This window comes from Misgurnus anguillicaudatus, chromosome 2, assembly GCF_027580225.2.
Source record: "Misgurnus anguillicaudatus chromosome 2, ASM2758022v2, whole genome shotgun sequence".
Taxonomy (NCBI): domain Eukaryota; kingdom Metazoa; phylum Chordata; class Actinopteri; order Cypriniformes; family Cobitidae; genus Misgurnus; species Misgurnus anguillicaudatus.
In genome coordinates, this window is record NC_073338.2 from 36,836,630 (window position 1) to 36,857,632 (window position 21,003).

A 21,003-nucleotide genomic window follows, 5' to 3' on the forward strand; every position below is an offset into this window, starting at 1 on the left:
TATTGTGCTCAAATGAGTATCTGAAGGTTGAGCAGAGTAAACTCCAAGACTGATTATTGCATCCAAACACACTCTCATAAGCCTTTCCCTTCCCGCTGATGCTCTTATACGAGACTGATATATGCACACCATCATTCCCACTCCACTCAACCTCCCAGTAACAGCGACCAGTCACACTCTCTTTACACAACACCTGCTGCCAATAATCAAATCTGTCTGGATGATCAAGATACTGATGGATTTTTGTAGTGTTAGTAGCCGCTCTGTCCCCATCAGAGAGCCAGAGGTATTTATTCATTGTGTATGAATCCAGCATGGACTGACGGGAATCTGGTGAAGATAAAATGCATTGTAATACATACAGTACATTATTAGCTTCTTTGTTTCATGCGTACATTATTTGTTATTGCACCATCATTAAAGTTTGGCATTAGTTGCTGCACCGAACCCATCCCATCCTATGTATAAGCTTTTATACATGTGCACGTCCCCTTAGCTCCTTCTTTGCTTTTAAAGAAAATTAAAAATTAACCTTTCGTTTCCAAAAAAGCCAGAATTACAAATTATGTTATGTAAACATCTCTGATAGTACTTAATAAATAAATGTTTTCAAAGTGTCTTACATTGCAAAAACTCCAGCCTGGTTTTGGGTTCACCAGAATTAATTTTGATAGATGTAACTAAGAACATAAACAGACATAAACTAATTAGTGTAATTCTCAAATTATAGAAAAAGGTAATGTTATTTTATTTTTGAGAGTGAATGAGTATCTTCTGCTTTACCTCTGTCAGATATCTTTTTTATCTCATCTCTACATAAATCCTCCAGTTTGTCTTTCAGTTGAGAGAGAGATTTTCTCACATCATCAAAAGAGAGGAGAGAGCTGACAAAAATGTTGTATGAGACTTTAGATTCAGGATCTGAAGAGAGAGACTGAAAACTCTACAGAAGAAAACATACAAAAATCTCATTAAGGTTTTAAGTCTTAAATACATTATATACTGAATAAGTATGTGATTGTTACATCTCTGATGGAATAGCACATGGCTAATGGCAGCCATTTTGTTAAAATGTTTGTTTTTTTCTGTAAATTGTCATGAGTGTTACCGTCATTGGTGTTACTGTCTTCTCTAATGAGTACTTCCTAAGCACTATTCCTTTAACCGACCAGGGCTCCAGACTGTCACCAAATGGTGGCATTTTGCCACCAAAATTTAAGGGTGTGCCACTGAATTTTAAGTCCAGTTGCACATGTGCGACCAGTAAATTTGACCTTTTGTTGTTATGTGACAGTGAATTTAAAACAGCACATTGTACTTTCTGCATATATCATCAAAGTATTTATTAGTAATACAGTGAATTACTTAGTAGAAATGTGAATATTTGGTTAGCATGCTGATTTACCGTATGTGCCCCTAAATTTTCTGGTTGTGCCCCTAAAATTTTCAGTTGGGGGCCACTGTGCTCCTAGTGAAAACAGTTAGTCTGGAGCCCTGCTGACCAACATAAAAGCATACAAACAAAACAAGATGGAAAAATGTTTAAGTTTATAAGTTTTATCATATTCATTATCTATTATTATATTCTCATTTTGTCAGGTATTGAAGATACAACGTATTGGATTCTTTATTAAAATGTATTAAAAATTAAACATAGATTAAGCTCCTCGTTTTGCGGATTCATAGTTTAAGTTAATAAATGGTATTATAGAAGTTTTGGGTATATTGAAAGAAGTTCATTTAAGCAGATTTCCATCACCCGAATTCCACATTTTCTGTAAAATGATCCATTCATTACTTTAGTGTCTGCAAATATCGACTGTCGAGTTTAGCTACAACCGTAAACCTAAATATTTGTCTGTGTGGAAGACTCAGCAACATAAATGCTTTACAGGTTCTTCTGCATTTTTACAGGCTTTTTGCTGGCAGCATGTATTAGGAACATGTATTAGACACATGCTCAAGTTTGGTTTTATTTTCAGTATTATTTTTATTATGTTTACACAAATTTAAACTTTAATGCACAGATGCATAGCATTATGATGGAGAAATCAGTTAAGGTGGATTGAAAGTCCACTTTACAGCATTTCACGAAAGCATCTGATTCCTCTCTTTTTGATTTTAGTCTGATCCTGGACACATCGAAGTTTCTCTGTTTTAGTCACAGTGTGGATAAGTGCAATGCTCACAGTGTATTTGGGTGGCAGCACTGTTACCCTGTCAACCTGGAGATCTTCACCCTTACATGACTGCAGTATTTCCTGTACTGTGAAATCAACACTGTAAAACACTGTAAGAAGTTCAGAGTACTCAAAAATGTTGTAGAAAGTAATTACATACATTTTTTGAAACAAACTTTTTTAAATCAAAAATTTCAAGTAAAGAAAACTTAAAAAATTCAGTTAACCCAAACTTCAATTTTATGTTTTATTTTGTTTAATATTTAAGTACACTCTACATAAATCTACACAATACAATATTATTTGTATACAGTACTTAAAACTTCTTTTTATCATTTAATTTTTTTCAAAAGTCACTGAAACAGATCATGTGAGTCCTGAAAATTTAAGACCAGTGAAAGTGTGTTGAGACTGAGCTCAGTTCTGACTTTCACACAGTCATAGACATGATAAAGCAACACATATCCAATCTACACTACTTCTGAACAATGGCACAAAACTAAAAAAATAGCAAACTCTTCTAAATCCCCTACTGAAAAATCCAACCAAGACCAGCATAAGCTGGTAGCTGGTTTTGGCTGGTTAAGGTGGTAGTAACTGGTTTACGCTGGTCCTCCCAGCCTGACAAAGCTGGTCATGCTGGTGGATCAGCTGGTCATCCAGGTAGACCAGCTTAAAAAGTGACCAAAACACAGCTAGACCAGCTTGCTACACCATCAAAACCAGCTAAATTCAAGCTGGGAGACCAGCTAAAACCAGCTCACCAGCTTATGCTGGGTTTAGCTGGATTATTCAGTAGGGTCTCCAACATAAATGAATGCTTAACACTATTGAGTCTTTCCATTTACTGAAAACTACATAAAATATCACTTAATTTAAAAAATGCTCATGCAAAGCATGCTGGGAACTGGAACCTCCCCAACCATTCGTGTTGATTTAACTTTAAACTGAAGTAAATTTGCAGTGCCAGACTCTTTCATAGCTTACCTGGCAAATTTAATCACACTCATCACAACCCCCAAAAGTTGTCATTATTTGCAGTGTTTTTTACAGGCTGTGGTATTAAAATGAGTCCGTTTGGAAGTAATAAATAAAAAATTTTGAGTTTGTGGAACTTAAAATGGTGAACTTGTTGAAAACACATAAAACTTTTAAGTTGAATGAACTTTTTTCACACGTTTGAGTTTAGTTCACTCTTTTTAAATGAGTAGATTGTTATGTTCGGGTTTACAGTGAATGATGTGGACAGGGACGGGTCAGCTTACGAACTGCCGCAAACTCTTTTTGTTGCGAGATGCCTAATTCTTGAGTTTGACCCCTTACACATCCTTCTCAAGAAAAATATTAGCATTTATTATGTGAATCAAATGAAGTGGGAAAAACTAAATGTTTTTATAGACCTGCAAAATGTCCAATAAACCTGCTGTGACAAAGCGAAGATTAAAAATGTGGTGCACGATCTCTGAAAGCCAATGTTGACATTTGAAATCACCTAAACGAACACACCACTACCCCAATAGAATCTGGACCTTCTTTTGATAGACCCGCCCCACACATACGCAACCAAGGCAATGATGTCGAATAGTATACAAGTGTGTTTTGGTACTCGGCCCAACTCCGTTTTTCAAAAATCGTGCGCCCTGCCTTTAAAAACTTACTATATGTCTTTTAAAATAAGTAAAACAGTGAGTAAATCTAACACTACTCATTTTCAATGCCCATGTTTTCTTTGATTTCAGATTGTAATATATTTAGCAATACTGTAATGCTGAATTTAGTATTATTTATGAAATTTATGTAGGATTTGTTTTTTCAGACGACATAGTTTCACTGTAGCTCCTTTATTAACATAAAACCCAGGATAGAGAGGTTGAGTAAATGTGGTTTGGACTCTGTGGATGAGGGTCATTGTGTCAGAGACGCTGTAGAAGGACAGAGATCCGGCACTGTGATCCACATACACTCCTATTCTAGAACAAATGGAGGACACAGAGAGTTCAGTCAATTTATGATTGTGCTCAAATGAATATTTGGAGGGAGAGCAGAGTAAACTCCAGGACTGATTATTCCACCCAAACACACACACATGATCTTTTCCCTTCCTGCTGATGCTCTTATATGACACTGAAATTGACACACCGGCACTTCCACTCCATTCAACCTCCCAGTAACAGCGTCCAGTCACACTCTCTTTACACAACACCTGCTGCCAGTAATCAAATCTGTCTGGATGATCAGGATACTGCTGGTCTGTATTAGTGTCAGTAGCCTCTCTGTTCCCATCAGACAGATGGAGGTGTTTATATGTTGTGTTTAAATCCATTGTGAACTGACTGGAATCTAATAGGGAAAAAAACAAATGCAAAATTTGTATAAAAGTCATAATTGCAGAATATCCTAAACTGTAAACAATTCTATATTCATATTTTCACTTTCATTTTTAATTTGTTACTCCACTTTATAGTATTACTAGGTTTGGCACTGGCTATGTTTAATATACTTATTCATTTAAAGAGATAGTTCACCCAAAAACAAAAATTTGAGCATTGAATGTGAAGTGAATTAATTTTGTGTTTATATGTTGTGTTGGTGTTTATATGTTGTGTTTAAATCCATTGTGAACTGACTGGAATCTAATAGGGAAAAAAACAAATGCAAAATTTGTATAAAAGTCATAATTGCAGAATATCCTAAACTGTAAACAATTCTATATTCATATTTTCACTTTCATTTTTAATTTGTTACTCCACTTTATAGTATTACTAGGTTTGGCACTGGCTATGTTTAATATACTTATTCATTTAAAGAGATAGTTCACCCAAAAACAAAAATTTGAGCATTGAATGTGAAGTGAATTAATTTTGTGTTTATATGTTGTGTTGGTGTTTATATGTTGTGTTTAAATCCATTGTGAACTGACTGGAATCTAATAGGGAAAAAAACAAATGCAAAATTTGTATAAAAGTCATAATTGCAGAATATCCTAAACTGTAAACAATTCTATATGCATATTTTCACTTTCATTTTTAATTTGTTACTCCACTTTATAGTATTACTAGGTTTGGCACTGGCTATGTTTAATATACTTATTCATTTAAAGAGATAATTCACCCAAAAACAAAAATTTGAGCATTGAATGTGAAGTGAATTAATGTGAATGAGAACACAACACTGAACACAGCTTACTGCTGATTTTCTCATTAATTCATTCACCTCTGTATCACTGATACTGACATGTACGGCCTGAAAGATTTCTTAAAACATGTAGCATCTGAACTATTTGTGGCCTTGTTCATATTCTTTGGGTACAATTGTAATTACATAAATATATATTTTTTAAAAAGTCAAAGTGTCTTACATTGCAAGAACTCCTTCCTGGTTTTGGGTTCATCAGAAATAATTCTAATAGATGTAACTAAGGACATAAACAGACATAATAACAAAAAAAATCTCATATGCAGTGTTCGCCCCCCTTCCTGATTTATGTCACAATTTAATGTTTCAGATAATGAAACAAATTTAAGTAAACACAACATGCTGTTTTAAACGAAGGTTAATATTATGAATGGAAAACAAAATCCAAACCCACATGGCCATGTGTGAAAAGCTGCTTGCCCCTAAACCTAATAATAACTTATTCTGCCCCCCTTAGCAGCAACAACTGCAATCAAGCATTTGCGATAACTTGCAATGAGTTATAGCGCCGTGGATGAATTTTGGTCCACTCATTTTTGCAGAATTGTTGAAATTCAGCCAAATTGGAGGGTTTTTAACATGTACCGCCTTTTAAGGTCATGCCACAGGATTGATGTCAGGATTTTAACTTAGCCACTCCAAAGTCTTCATTTTGTCTTTCTTCTGCCATTCAGAGGTGGACTTGCTTGTGTGTTTTGGATCATTATCCTGCTGCAGAACCAAAGTTCACTTTAGCTTGAGGTCACGAACAGATGGCCGGACATTCTCCTTCAGGGATTTTCTGGTAGACAGCAGAATTCATGGTTCCATTTATCACAGCAAGTGTTCAGGTCATGAAGCAGCAAAACAGCCCCAGACCATTACAGTACCACCGCCATATTTTACTGTTGGTATGATGTTCTTTTTATGAAATGCGGTGTTACTTTTACCCCAGACGTAATGGGACACACACCATCCAAAAAGTTCAACTTTTGTCTCGTCAGTCCACAGAGTCTTGGAGATCGTCTTGGCCATTTTTGCCCAGTCTATTACTTATGGTGAAGTCATGAACACTGACCTTAACTGAGGCAAGTGAGGCCTGCAGTTCTTTGGACTTGTTGTGGGGGTCTTTTGTGACCTCTTAGATGAGTATTTTGGCCACTCCTGGGAAGGTTCACCACTGTTTCATTTTTTCGTCATATGTGTATAATGGCTGTCACTGTGGTTAGCTGGGGTCCCAAAGCTTTAGAAATGTCTTTTAACCTTTTCCAGACTCAATTACTTCCTTTCTCCTCACTTCTTCCTGAATTTCTTTGGATCTCATGATGTGTACCTTTTGAGGATCTTTTGGTCTACTTCACTTTGTCAGCAGCCCCTTTTTAAATTGTTTCTTGATTGCAAACAGGTGTGGCAATAATCAGGCCTGGGTGTGACCAAAGCCGTTTCTCAATACCAAGTACGTCCAACTCGGATTTGTGTCCTTTCGTAGTTCGAACTTGCAAGTTCAAACTCTGAAGAACGAACCCCTGACGCAAAATGCATTCTGGGAAACTTCGCTGTCATAAGTCCACACAAGTCTCCTCTGATGCATCCTCGATAAAATGGGTGGATCAAGAACACATCCGGGGATTTTATGTGAACTTGGGCTGGATGAGAACTTTGAATTGGAACAGTACTTGGGCCGCGACTGATGACGTTTCACAAGTCCACAAGAACGCAAGTACAGACAAGAACGCATATTGAGAAACGGCTTTTGAATTGGAACAGTACTTGGGCCGCGACTGATGCCGTTTCAAAAGTCCACAAGAACGCAAGTACAGACAAGAACGCATATTAAGAAATGGCTTAGATAAACTGACCTCAGGTGTGATAAACCACAGTTAAGTTATGTTTATGGGGGGGGTACTTCACATAGAGCCTTCATAATAAAAGCCTTTATTTAAAAACTGCATGCTGTGTTTACTTGTGTTATCTTTAAGTAATATTTAAATTTGTTTCATGATCTGAAACATTAAAGTGTTACAAACGTGCAAAAACATAAAATATCAGGAAGGGGGCCAACACTTTTTCACACCACTGTAAATATAGTGTAATATAAGATTATTTTTGAGAGAGTTTGAATGAGTATCTTCTTCTTTACCTCTATCAGATATCTTTTCTATCTCATCTCTACAAACATCCTCCAGTTTGTCTTTCAGTTGAGAAAGAGATTTTCTCACATCATCAAAAGAGAGGAGAGAACTGACAAAAATGTTGTGTGAGACTTTAGATTCAGGAGCTGCAGAGAGAGACTGAAAACTCTACAGAAGAAAACATACAAAGATCTTCATTATCTCCATATTTCTTTACCAGATTATAACTGACTGCCCTACTGTGTCACTTTAACAGTACAGAAGCTGTTCTGCATTTTGTAGTTTTTCTGTACTTCTGGTTTAATTTCAACATTTTAACAAGCTGTTTTAGTAATCACAACTAACATAATATGCAGAAAAGGAGAATTGGATTTCAGAGTTCTTTTACCTGCAGGAAATGGATGTGATTGTCTGTTTGTGAAAGCTGCTCCAGCTCAGCGTCTCTCCTCTTCAGATCAGACATCTCCTGCTCCAGTTCCTTTAAGAGTCCTTCAGCTCGACTCACTGCAGTCTTTTCCTGATCTCTGATCAGCTGTGTCACCTCAGAGCGATGTCTCTCAATGGAGCAGATCAGCTCAGTAAAGATCTTCTCACTGTCCTCCACTGCTGTCTGTGCAGATCTCTGTTAGGACACACATTACAACCAGCTCTTACTGATACATAATACAGCCTGTGATCCACAGAAAGATCTCAATTACTGGAGGACAGACCTATCTGAATCTCAAACTGCTCTTTCAGCTGTCAGCAGATGTTCATGTGTTTAAAACTCACCTTATGAGACCTCACAGCCTCTCTCAGATCCCGAATCTCTTTCTGTCTTTCCTGGATTCTCTGTTGAACTTTTCTCTGTGTCTCTCCTAAAATGTTCTGTAGGAAAACAAATTGTGAATCTGATTATGTGAACACATTGTTTAGTAACTTGCTAATACTAATATATGTCATTACCTGTTTCTCAGTCCTCTCTGCTACTGCTGTTACAATTTCATGGTTTTTATGTTCGTCCATCGTACACAGATAACAAATGTACTGCTGGTCGGTACGGCAGAAAATTTCCAGATGTTTTTTATGTTTTGGGCAGATCATCTCATGGAGTCGTCCAGTTGGATCCATCAGATCGTGCTTCTTAACATGAAAGAATGTTTCGTGTTGATCAAGATGATTTTGACAGTAAGAGTTCAGACACTCCAGACAGGACTTGACAGCTTTGTATTTTTTGTTCCCAGTACAGATGTCACACTCCACATCTCCAGGTCCAGCATAACAGTGATCAGGATGAGAGGTCTGGAGTTTTTTCTTCTTCAGTTCCTCCACCACTTCAGCAAACATCACATTCTTATATAAAGCAGGTCTTGGAGTGAAGGTTTGTCGGCACTGAGGACATCTGTAGACTCCCATCTGATCATCCTGATTCCAGCAGTCTGTAATACAGCTCATACAGTAACTGTGTCCGCAGGGAATGGTCACTGGATCATTCAATAGATCCAAACACACCGAACAGCTGAACTTGTCTTGAGAAAAATTGCCTTCTGCCATTTTAGTGTATGTACACACAGACGGAGAGAGATAAACAAGTCACAAAGACTTTCAGTTTCGTTTTGTGGTGAAGTGAAAGGGAAAGTGACCAGCTTGTCAAGTATACAACGCATACTCGTAATGTGACCTTTGCATTTATCCTATCCTTAGGGAGTAGTGAACACAAACGCCCTGCAAATCGTGAACACACACACCCGGAGCAGTGGGGAGCCATCCCAGCACCCGGGGAGTAATTCGGGTATAGTGCCTTGCTCATGGGCACCACAGTTGCAACCCGCCAGCCATAAGCCTTAAACCGGCAACTCTCAAGTTATAAGCCCAACGCTCTTACCACTAGGCTACAACTATAGATTAGTGTGAAAAACAGGTTTTATTGTGAGGTGTGACTCACCTTATGCACACAGATAATTAAGTCCACCAGGTCACAGTCTCGCAGTGCCACACAAACAGAAATGAAACATCACTGACAACAGTAACAAAATGTTACTGATGTGGGGTCTGGTATGTTTATCACATAAAGTAGCATATTTTAACCCTCATAAGCCCCCATTACAAAAAAATATACTTTTTAATGATACAAATAATATATATATTAATATCTCCAAAAACACAGCATTCATGTATAGATGGGAAGTAAACAATATATATATATACATGAATGCTGTGTTTTTGGAGATATTAAGTACTGTTGTACTTGTTTACCACTTAATATCTCAACTACACCATTAGCTTCAAATCCTAAGAAAACTAATGCTAATAATATTTAAATTTCCACTTTCCGTGTGGCAAAATGAGTAGAATATTGATTGACAAAGTCCTTAAAGGAACAGTATGTAGGTTTGTGGCCAAAACTTGTATTACAATCACAAAACTTGTGGCTAAAACTGGTATTGCAATCACAAAACTTGTGGCTAAAACGGGTACTGCAATCACACAACTGAGGGCTATTTCATAAAACTAGATTACAGAATAAGCCAGGCTTATTTAGTTAAGTCTGGCTTATTGCCGGTGGATTTCGTTTCATAAAACAAACTTGAACTAGCTCAACCCCGGTTACTATGGAAACTTATGCTTGCAAACTAGCCTGGTCCAAGCCTCAGTTGTTGCTTAACTAGACTTCCACTAACACTGAAATGTAAATGCAATGATATTACAGCTGACTCTTTGACATTTTATTTGACTTTATTAACCACTATTAATCTAACAATTAAAGAAAATCAACTTATATATTAAATTTGATAAATTTTGTTACAATAATAATTAATAAAATATAGACATGTGTTTCATAATATGGTATATAGGCCTATCAAATGTTGAATATAAATTATAATCTTAACTACCTCAATATAAGGATAATAGTTTATTAACAAATTTAAGATGTATCTAAATTCATATAATTGCTATATATATATATTTTATTAAATGTATTATACATATTTTTTTATTCAGCTTGTCTGTCACACAAAGAGTAAATTTAATTTAAATATACAACACACAAAAGTCAAGTACAGTCATTTAATTTTTTTATGCATGGTGTGCATAAAAATGAACATTATTTTAAAGATCTACAGTATTTGTATCTTTCTCTAGTTGTTACATTTTTCTTGAATTAAAAAAAATTATGGTGTCTGCATGGAATACAATGAAGGAATACTATATAATTATGTGATGGTATGCTCTTGGCATTTTGTTGTAATGAGTTAAAATTATTTTTTTATCACAGAGAAGATTGTTAGTGTCCTGCATACAATAATTTTTCAGCTCACAAGGCTTGTACTGTATACAGTATAATGTGCTTATACCTCAGGCTTTTCTTCAACTGATCCTCACCCTGTAACCATTCATAAAACTCTGTTTATCTATCAACACCTAACACTACAATGTTAAAAAATTATGTAGAACTTACAGTATTACTGTCAGCTGTTTGCCAGTAACTTACTGTAGATTTATATGTATGTTATTTACTGGCAACAGTTTGTTCAAAGTTAAATGAACATTAAACATTAACAAGTCTTTTTATTTACAGAATAAAACCATCAAATAACAGCCTCATGCAAAGCATGAAGGAAACAACAGAAAAAGGTTCATGAGGATTTCTGGTTCACAAAGTGCTTTGCATGAGGCTGTTGTTTTATGGTTTTATGCTGTGAAGTCATAGACTTGTTGATGTTTGATGTTGATTTGGCTTTGAGCAGGCTGTTGCCAGTGAATAATAAACCTTTAGATCTGCATAAGTTGCTGGCAAACAGATGCATAACTACAGCTAATTTTTTTAACAGTGTGATATTAAAACAGTGGTTTAAAATCTCTCATACTCCCAGGGTTTAACATGATGACTTGTGGCTCTATAACGCACACATAATTTGCCATCAAAAATGTTTTGAGTAACATGTCAAGTAATAATGATTGGTCAAGAATATGTGTAACATATATGATTTTACACAATCATTTCTTGTACTACTGTAAATTCAGAAATGCACATGCTGTTCACACACCATGCTCTCAGTGACCCCATTTTTTTCTTTCAAGCACAGTTCATCTGCAGGGGTAAAGCTGTGCTGCTGATAGATGCCAGTGCTGTCCTCATTGCCAGTCAACATCTTTGGCAGCTAACATAATAAGATTAGACACTTCTTCTAGCATATATCAACTACACTTCTTATGAACAATATATTTATATTTTATTTTTTCACCTGTTACTTTATTGTCCGCTCAAGTTGCTGCTTTTGAAATGTACCCTTAAAAAAATAAAAAATAAATTAAAGTTACATTTAAAGTTACTGTAAATGTATTAAAATCATTCATCTGCTAAATATGTATTATATAGGTAACTTAGTAAACTACAAATTGTCTTTTAAAAGTTAAGATTTGTGTTATTTTTAAAAAGTACAGTATATAAAAATTAGCAAAGCATAGCCACATAAGCATTGACGGGGATCGACACCGGATCCCCGCATGCGCTGCTGAGAGCACTAACCACTAGGCCATCATTTCTAACAGTGTTTCACGCTTACATGTGATCACTTTAAAATAAGACAATATATTTAAATTTAGTTTCTGCATGCAAGGATTTAATCCATAAGGACTTTCCAACTATTTTATGGGTTTGTTTATTGCAGCAGTATTATAATTTTCAGTCAGAAGTACATTTTCATACATTTTTATCAAAAATTACCGCTTTCTCTTTAACTTTGATCGATTTGATCCACGCTCGACCTCTAGGGCTGCTCAAGAATAGCGTGCACGCGCAATTTTCTTGACTAGGGAAATCTGGATCACATTAGTTGGATTGCGTAAGCTTCATTTGCCTTTTTTGAAACCGCTTTAGCCTCGCCTCATTTGTTATGTTAATTCAAGTCGAGTTTGTAACTTTAATCCTCGCTTTTCCAAGCGAGTTTTATGAAATAGCCCTCTGGTGGCCAATACACAAAATGACAACATAAACATCAGTTGAGGGCTGCAACTCCACTTTTTAAATGACAATATCCTGGCCAGACCACTGTTGTCAGTGATGTAAGTATTTGAAATGAAAATGATTTCTCAATGTCTAGTGACATATCAGGGCCATTTTATGATTAATTGATATAAATTTCTTACATACTGTTCCTTTAACACCCTTAACAAACAGTCAACATGTCATTGCAATGTGAAACTAGTGCTGCCTCACGATTAGTCGCGACTAATCGTTTGCAGAATAAAAGTTTTTGTTTACATAATATATGTGTGTGTACTGTGTATAATAATTATGTATATATAAACACACACACATAGATGTAGAATTTTAAGAAAAAAAAATTAATATAATAAATATTTATATTTATATATAATATAAATTATATATAAATATAAACATGTATATACACATGCAAATATTTCTTAATAAAATACATGCGTGTCTGTATGTGTATTTATACATAATTATTATACACAGTACACACACATATATTATGTATACAAAAACTTTTATTCTGCAAACGATTAGTCGCGACTAATCGTGAGGCAGCACTATGTGAAACCTTATCATAATTAGGGCTGGGGAAATAAAAAACTATTTTTCGATTAATCGTTTTTTAAAACGTGGTCGATTCAAAATCAATTCTCAAGGAGCAGAATCGATTTTTTTCTTTCATATTTATTTCCGCAAACATTGAACGTAAGGTAAACAATAATCTTCTTCACTATAGATGTCACCCTCTTTTTTGCCTTGCGCTATGTTGCCAAGGAGCGAGATGCAAGCCTTTTAATTTCTTTTTATTAATTACCCACTTGTAAACTGCTATTCAACATTCATTTTTATTAATATAGTATTTGTATTAAATCTATATTCATTGAGTTGAATCGAGAATCGAGTATAAAAACCAACCCGAGAACTGGAATCGAAAATTGAACCGAGAATTAAAATAGAATCGATAGCTTGTGAATCGAAATCGAATCGATCTGGAACATCTTAATCGATACCCAGCCCAAATCATAATATTGACTTGATATTTCATATTTATAAGACACTTTCTCATAATAATGAAGTTTTCTCAAAATTAAGTTTATGTATAATTAGTAGGTTTTAGTAAGACTTCTTAAATCATATACATTAGGTCAAATATGTAGCCTAATTGCTTTATCATATATATATGTATATGTATGTGTGTGTATATATATGTATGTATATGTACATATGTACTTTGTCTTTCTCTCTGTGTGTGTGTGGGTAGTTATTGTCCATGTAAGTAAAAGTAAAAGAAACACACAAATTGAGCACATAGGTGATAAAGATATGTTTATTGACACATATCCATCAGTGCGGCCTCCAATGCAGTTTATCATGCAAATTCATCCAAGACAAAACAGATCGTAGTTCCAGTGCTTACTTTACTGAACACATGTGTAAAAAACCATGTTGGATAATTGAGGAGGTATTCATGATCTTGTTTCATTTAGTTATGTACACTGAAAGAGACTATTTTAAGGGGAAAATGAAGACATTTCTGGTTTTAATACATCAACATATTCAGAAACAGCAGAATATCTTGCCGCCGTCACGCAGAACGCTTAATAATAAACTTTGGTTGAGAACGTTTAATATATCCAATAAAGAGGATCGTTCTGATTCAAACCATTTATGTTCTGATAAAATCACAATGCGGTTATGCTTTTTAAAGAAAAAAAAGAAAGATTTGTCTTGTTTTGGAGAGAAACGCAAACAGATATGGCAGTAAAATCGTTATCCAAAAGGCACTAGGTGAGCCAAATGCTACACCTGTTTAGTCTTCTACAAATAACTTACAATTCAAACAGTGCAGTTTTACATTTGTTAACTTAATGTTTTCCTTTTTGAACCATTTATCTATTAATCAAATGTAAGGCAATACATTACAAAAAGATAAACAAAAAATACAGAAACAATGTACCCAATAAACACACAAAAATGGTTTCTATGACAATTTATATCTCCTGATGCCATAACGATGACGTTCCAATGGCTTGGAGCTTCCACAAACAATAATGATAATGATGAAAATATTATGCATAGACTGGAATTATCCTGCATGCTCCTCAAAACAAACAAACAACCCCCCCAAAATCGAACTCTCAGTACCCAAAACTTCACCCAAACCCATTAATCTTCCAGACTTTGAGGGATAGAATAAGGCAACCAGAGTTCGTCAGAAAAGGCATCGAAGACGATCTAGATGGAAATAGTTTGCAAATCAGAATGAAGGTCCCCAAAACCCCTAACAGTTTATTCCCCAAAATGCACCCATGATAACAAGCTATAGTCCCAATCCCAGAGGTTTCAATAGCAAGACATGTGAACAGCTTATAGTTTTCATTCCCAAGACCCAAAACGCTGTCCAAGTTTTCCTCTGGAAAGATGGTAGGAGTCATGGTGTGTAATAGGCGAACGTTGAGGAAATCGCAGGGTTGGAGGGCTCAAAAGGAGTCCTTTAATGTCTATGATGCCTCACGATGGGCAAATCCTGAATTTCGGCACCAATGACTGTCTATATTTCAATTCACTTGCGAAATGTAACAACATTAATTCCAAGTTTTGCTTTTTTGTTTCACTTTTCCCGGTTATGTTTTTTTTTTTGCAGATTTTGGAGAAGAAAAAACAATGTCCCAATTCAATCCCATGGTTCAGATGGTTAGCTAGAAAAAAGAAGACAAAGAAAAGAACTTTTATGAAGAATTTAGGATCATGTTTCTTACAGACCGTATTAAATGATCCAAAATTCAACACATCTCAAGTTAGATTATCTGGGCAAATCTCATGAAAAGACATCCACGTCACATGCCACCCCAAAATCAAGTTTATAACTAAACGGAGTAGTCCACTTTAAAGATGGGGTCCATTGACTTTGTATAGTAAGAAAAAAATACTATGGTAAGTCAATGGGCCCCATTTTTAAAGTGGACCACTCCTTTAATATTTTACTTTGTTCTTACCTCAACCCAGACAAACAAGCACATCTCTATCCTTTTTCAATCCGTGCACCCCCAATCCCCGCACAGCACCCTGTGAATGTGCCAGCATTTAGCCCAGCCCCATTCATTCCTATGGCTCCAAACAGGGATGAATTTAGAAGCCACCAAACATTTTCATGTTTTCCCTATTTAAAGACTGTTACATGAGTAGTTACACGAGTAAGTATGGTGGCACAAAATAAAACTTTTGTTTGGATCCATAGGAATAAATGGGGCCAGGCCAAATGCCAACACACTCAATAAGCGCTGCACAAAGACCGAAAGTGCACGCATCGAAAAAAGATAGGTATGCACCAATTCATCCAAGTTGAGGCAAGAACACAGCAAAACATTGAAAAAGAGTGGTGTTTTCCTTTAAAATAAAAAATCTATTTTTGCAATCTTACATTATTTGCTGCGTTTTATGTATTTTCATGATTAGATGTCGATCTAGGCCATACCGTGTTTTGCAGTTCATTCAAGCACAGTCTGTCTATCTATCCAAACATCTACACAACAAAAAATTGGTGACTGCATAGCACTGTAGGCTTTTTCTTTCAATAGGCTTTATGCCCAGCTGCACCTCTTCCTGAACTTCAGCCAGCTCCCCGCTTCCTGTCCGCCATCACCGGACAAACTGATCAATCCAGGTGTGCCTGACCTCAGTAGTCACAAACAAACTGATTAATCCAGGTGTGCCTGACCTCAGTAGTCACAACAACAATAATCAGACACATCTGGATCAATCAGCCCGTCCAACAATGGCAGACAGGAAACAAGGAGCCCGCCGAAGGAAGTAGTGCAGCTGGGCATAATGCCCATTGATTTTGGGGTAAAATTGGATGTCTTCCTAAAAAAATTCATGAAATTCACCCATGTGTTTGTTAGTTACCACTGTAGAAACACCAGACAGACAAGAACACACGTCTTGATTTGCACTTCAGTAAGTTCTTCAGTCACGTTTTGCCTTCTGACAACAATAGTTTAAGACTCTGAATGCAACATTATTCAAGCAAACCGTGAGCTCCACAATGGCAAATGAAAACAGTGAAGCTTCTCTGATCTTTTGCTTTTCCTCATCATATCTCTGAGAGGTAGCGCTGAATGCCAATTGGCCACTAGATGGCGCACAAGAGTAAGTTTAGTGAAAGGTTAAAAAAGGCCCAATACAAGCTAAAAAACAATTTGTACAGCTGAGGTTCTTAAGTAAAATATTTGCCATTGTGGTGCACAAAACCCCACAGTAAACAGAACAGGAGACCCCTCCAGAGGACAACGCACCACCTTAAACACTGCTAATAAATGTGCTAAACAAACATGGAGGAGTTCACTACACCATTACAACATTAAGGTCTGGAGCAGCTGTGCGTTGCTGTCAGCATGTGCTGGATGTTGTGTCTGCCGCTTGGAGACTGGACTGCGCCCTGCTACAAGACAACAGGAGATAAACAGCCAGTCACGAGTCACGACACTACCCTGCCCTTACAGCCGGCACGATCACGGCCAACAATAACACTCACACATACAGTATAGAGGGCTATAATACAGATAAAGGGAATCTTATAAATTAATTTCTAGGACTGTTAAGATTTGTTTTGGGACATTATTCAATTATTAAAAAATATAATTGAAAATAATGCAAAATCTTAATTGTCCTAAAAACAATTCTTTTCATATCAGGGTGAAATATGACCCAGTTATGTACATCACAGGTTTTGTGAATTTTACTAAAAATAAATGTGTGCTGGTCACCCCAGGCATTTATGCTACACCGCAATGCAAATCTTACCGTCGCCTCTTCATGTAAATTTAGATTAGTGTGGTCCTGTATAGTTGCAGTTACCTCAGCTGCCTTGGGTTTTTTGATGGATTCCTGCGGAAGGACTGGTTTACTGTGGAGCGAGTGGACACGTTGCGTGGGGAAGCCCTTGAGAAGGTAGACGGTGGGGTCTTGGGAATCTTCTTGCCGAGATGACCGATCCATTTCTTCTGCTCATCTTGGGACAAGGCCAGAAGTAGCATGTCTCGAGCTGACGTCACATCGTAATTCACTGAGAACACAACAAAAGTTTTACATTTACAGTCAAATAACTTTTAAAGGGACACTCCACTTTTTTTAAATAAATATGCTCATTTTCCAGCACCCCCAGAGCCAAACATCTGATTCTCAACGCCTTCGAATCCATCCAGCCGATCTCCAGGTCTGGCGCCAACACCCCCAGCATAGCCCAGCACAATCAACTGAATCCGATTAGACCACTAGCATCGCGCCAAAAAAGAGTTTTGATATTTCCTATTTAAAACTTGACTCTTCTGTAGTTACATTGTGTACTAAGTAGGGATGCACCGAATCCAGAATTCGGTTTCGGATTCGGCCGAATACTGGGCTTTTTGGCGGGGTTCGGGTTCGGCCGAATCCTAGATTTTTTTTCCACCGAACCGAACCCTAGGCTTGCGCTACGCTGGTCGACGTCACGCAGCCGTTGATTACACACATCGGGTGCTGACGTGGAGATGAGCTTTTTCTTTCGGTCAGCTGGACACACCAAAACTTTTAAACACCCCTGAAAACGCCTTGAGGACCCCAAATGCCAGCTGTTTTTCAGCCGAGCGCTTGGTAGCTGTGATGCTTCAGCTGTGAGCCGGTTGGTTGCTGTGGTAATGTCCCGCCCCTCCTCCACTGTAATTGGACGGCCGTGTGAAGACTGACATTGACGAGCGGAGCTTCTCACTCAAAGTTAAATATAGTTTTCAGCGCGGAGCTGCTTGCTTATTGGAAAAACGAGCGTGTCGCAACGCATCGCTTTCATTATGCATAGGCTTATGGTAATTGTCAAAATAGTTTTTCCAACTTGTCATCCTGGCATAATGTACAGTTAAAATTAAATAAAATGAAAAATACACTGCTGTGGACGTTTTTTACTTCATTAATGTGTTTTACTGTGTTGGAATAAGGATGCGAGTAGGATTCGGTATTCGGTTTCGGCCGAATCTTAAACGGTGGATTCGGCCGAACCTAAAAAATCTGGATTCGGTGCATCCCTAGTACTAAGACCAACAGAAAATTAAAAGTTGTGATTTTCTAGGCAGATATGGCCAGGTACTACACTCTCATTCCGGCGCAACAATCAAGGACTCTGCTGATGCAACACGGCCGCAGCAGGCGCAGTGATACTACGCACTGCCCGAAAATAGTCCCCTGCCATTGAAAGTTACTAAGGGGACTATTTTCTGCTGCGCCGTAATATCACTACGGCTGCTGCAGCCATGTTACAGCTGCAAAGTCCTTGATTATTACGCCAGAATGAAAGTATAGTCCTAGACATATCGGTCTAGACAATTACAACTTTTTCAACAACAATTTTCCGTCGGTCTTAGTACACAATGTAACTACAGAAGAGACAAGTTTTAAATAGGAAAAAATATCCAAAATCTTTGGTTATTTTTGAGCGTGATGCTAATGGTCTAATCAGATTCAACGGACTATGCTAAACTATGCTAAAAGTGCCACCACCAGACACGGAGATCAGCCGAATGGATTCCAAGACGGCAAGAAGCAAACGTTTAACTCTAGGGGAGCTGGAAAATTTATATTCAAAAAAAGTGGAATGTCCCTCCAATCTAAAAAAAATATATATATGAGACTTGATCTAATTTCCAGTGTAGCTGGTAAAAATAAGATGACTTTAAAGAATAGTTCACCCAAAAATCATTTACTTGCCCTCCTGTATGAGTTTCTTTGGCTGAGCACAAAAGAAGATATTTTGTAATTGATGGTAAGCACACAGTTGACGGTGCCCATTGACTTTCATAGTATGAAAGACAAATACTATGTAACTCAGTGGGCACAAATCAACTGTGCGCCTGCCATCAACCATTAAAACATCTTCTTTTTGGGCTCAAAATGAAGCTCATAGAGGTTTAGGACAACATGAGGGTAAGTAAATGATGAATAAAAGTGATGACTTTAATAAAATTTTGGTGGTGAAGTGAAGGCAGTATCAATACAGTGGCCTAAGAAATATTTGGACACTTGTGAATTTGTGAATTGTATCGTATTAAATAACAAAATATCAATTCAAGTGAATCTGCAAAACTAAAATAATATAAAAAAACAAAACAATACAACCTTCTATAACGTACATGTAAAAGCGTGTTTCTTTGTGAATAACAGATTTGTCTGGAAAAGCAAATCTGGCAGTTTTACAGCAGTTTAACAAATCTCATGTGTGAAAGTGGTTATAGTCACACAAATTTGATTTCAGATTTCATCTACAATTTATAAAAGTGAGTCAGACCAAATGTCTACTAGTGTCTCAACCTTTGCAAGGGGCGATAACGTCCCCTCCCCTGTCCAGATGGTCTTTGTGGCACTTGACATGGCAACGGCGGCATTCCAGGGCCGGTGGGGGCTTAAACATGTGCCACAGCGGTTTGGAGCAAGCCTCACAATTAGTCGGAAAATGGTAGAGGGTGGGAATGAACTCGTGGCCTTTGTGTGCCAAGCAGTTGGACTTCTCCCCTTGAGGAACGTTTTCCATATCCGCTTCCCTCCTACACTCACCTTCATTGGCATAAAGGATCTGAAGAACAAAAACATATTGCTCATTCTGTGCAATAGCTATATAAAGTAAAGCTATAATAGGATTAAAGATTCTGATGGTCATAAAAAAAACATTATTTTGAAATATATATATTTTTTTATTTATTATAACTTTAAGGCAGTCTATAAAAGCATCATTGATACTGGACATTATAACTCTTTAAATAGCGTGACTATGTGCAGTCCGAAAATAACTGACCTGGAAAATTCTGGGAATTTCATCAGTCTCAGCTCGATATACGTCGCCTTGTGTCACAGGCCGTACATGGAATAGTTTGCTGTTGTGAAAAAAATGGGAAGCAGAAATCATTGAACTTCACATGGCTTAACAAAAAAGCATTTCTTATTCCAAATAAAAAAACACACACACACACACACACACACACACACACACACACACACACACACACACACACACACACACACACACACACACACAAAACGATATTTAACATTTAAATCTGAATACTTACTCAATGTCTAGTACCATAGAAGGGTTGGACTGCTCCTTGTCTTGCTCATCGTTGTAAAAGAGTATTTTCTTACTACTCACCACAACATACTGCGAGCAACGAAAGAAAAGAAATTTCAAAACGTGTATAACAGTACAGATTTATTCAAAATCCTTGATAAAAATCTCACCTGCTTCTTCCAGCCATATCGTCTTATATTGGACCTTTTCGGTATCGATAGCCAACCTTCAAGTCTCGATTCTGAAGACAAAGAAAATGCATTAAAAACCAAGCCGGATAAAACAATCTCAAAGTACACATGCAGAAAAACTCTGGGAACAGGGGCCAAGATTTTGACACAATGCATAAAAATAAAATAGCTTATTTGAACATGCAGACCAAGGTAAACCAACTGCCTCACATCAAAACTTTGTAGATATAACAGCACATGCTGCTGCTTTTAAGTC

At 36.9% G+C, this 21,003-nt stretch overlaps 2 protein-coding genes across 6 annotated transcripts in view; both read right to left on the minus strand.

Annotated features, from left to right (window-relative positions):
- Positions 1–621: 621 nt before the first annotated feature.
- On the minus strand, positions 622–9,049 carry LOC129442774 (tripartite motif-containing protein 16-like). Of its 2 annotated transcripts, XM_055203048.2 has the most exons (7): positions 8,432–9,049; positions 8,258–8,353; positions 7,875–8,108; positions 7,495–7,654; positions 5,539–5,595; positions 784–4,520; positions 622–680 (listed from the first exon to the last, which is right to left on the minus strand). In XM_055203048.2, exons 1-6 carry the CDS (start codon positions 9,017–9,019, stop codon positions 3,961–3,963), a joined length of 1,695 nt encoding a protein of 564 aa, XP_055059023.2. In that variant the 5' UTR covers positions 9,020–9,049; the 3' UTR covers positions 622–680; positions 784–3,960. The 2 variants fall into 2 exon arrangements, with proteins under 2 accessions (XP_055059023.2, XP_073710859.1); XM_073854758.1 differs by lacking the exons at positions 622–680; positions 784–4,520 and adding an exon at positions 5,028–5,106 and having other exon boundaries at positions 8,432–9,026.
- Positions 9,050–13,778: 4,729 nt separating this feature from the next.
- Positions 13,779–21,003, minus strand: part of rock1 (Rho-associated, coiled-coil containing protein kinase 1) — a 70,194-nt gene continuing 62,969 nt past the window's right edge. Inside the window, exons 28-34 of one of the 4 annotated variants that reach the window (XM_073854768.1) lie at positions 20,727–20,797; positions 20,558–20,646; positions 20,284–20,362; positions 19,803–20,064; positions 17,325–17,532; positions 16,827–16,908; positions 13,779–15,166 (exon numbers count right to left, since the gene is read on the minus strand). In XM_073854768.1, coding sequence (XP_073710869.1) covers positions 16,857–16,908; positions 17,325–17,532; positions 19,803–20,064; positions 20,284–20,362; positions 20,558–20,646; positions 20,727–20,797 — 761 coding nt within the window. In that variant the 3' untranslated portion in view covers positions 13,779–15,166; positions 16,827–16,856. Of the gene's footprint in view, positions 15,167–16,817; positions 16,909–17,324; positions 17,533–19,802; positions 20,065–20,283; positions 20,363–20,557; positions 20,647–20,726; positions 20,798–21,003 lie in introns of all 4 variants that reach the window. The other 3 variants (XM_073854766.1, XM_073854765.1, XM_073854775.1) reach the window with 3 other exon arrangements.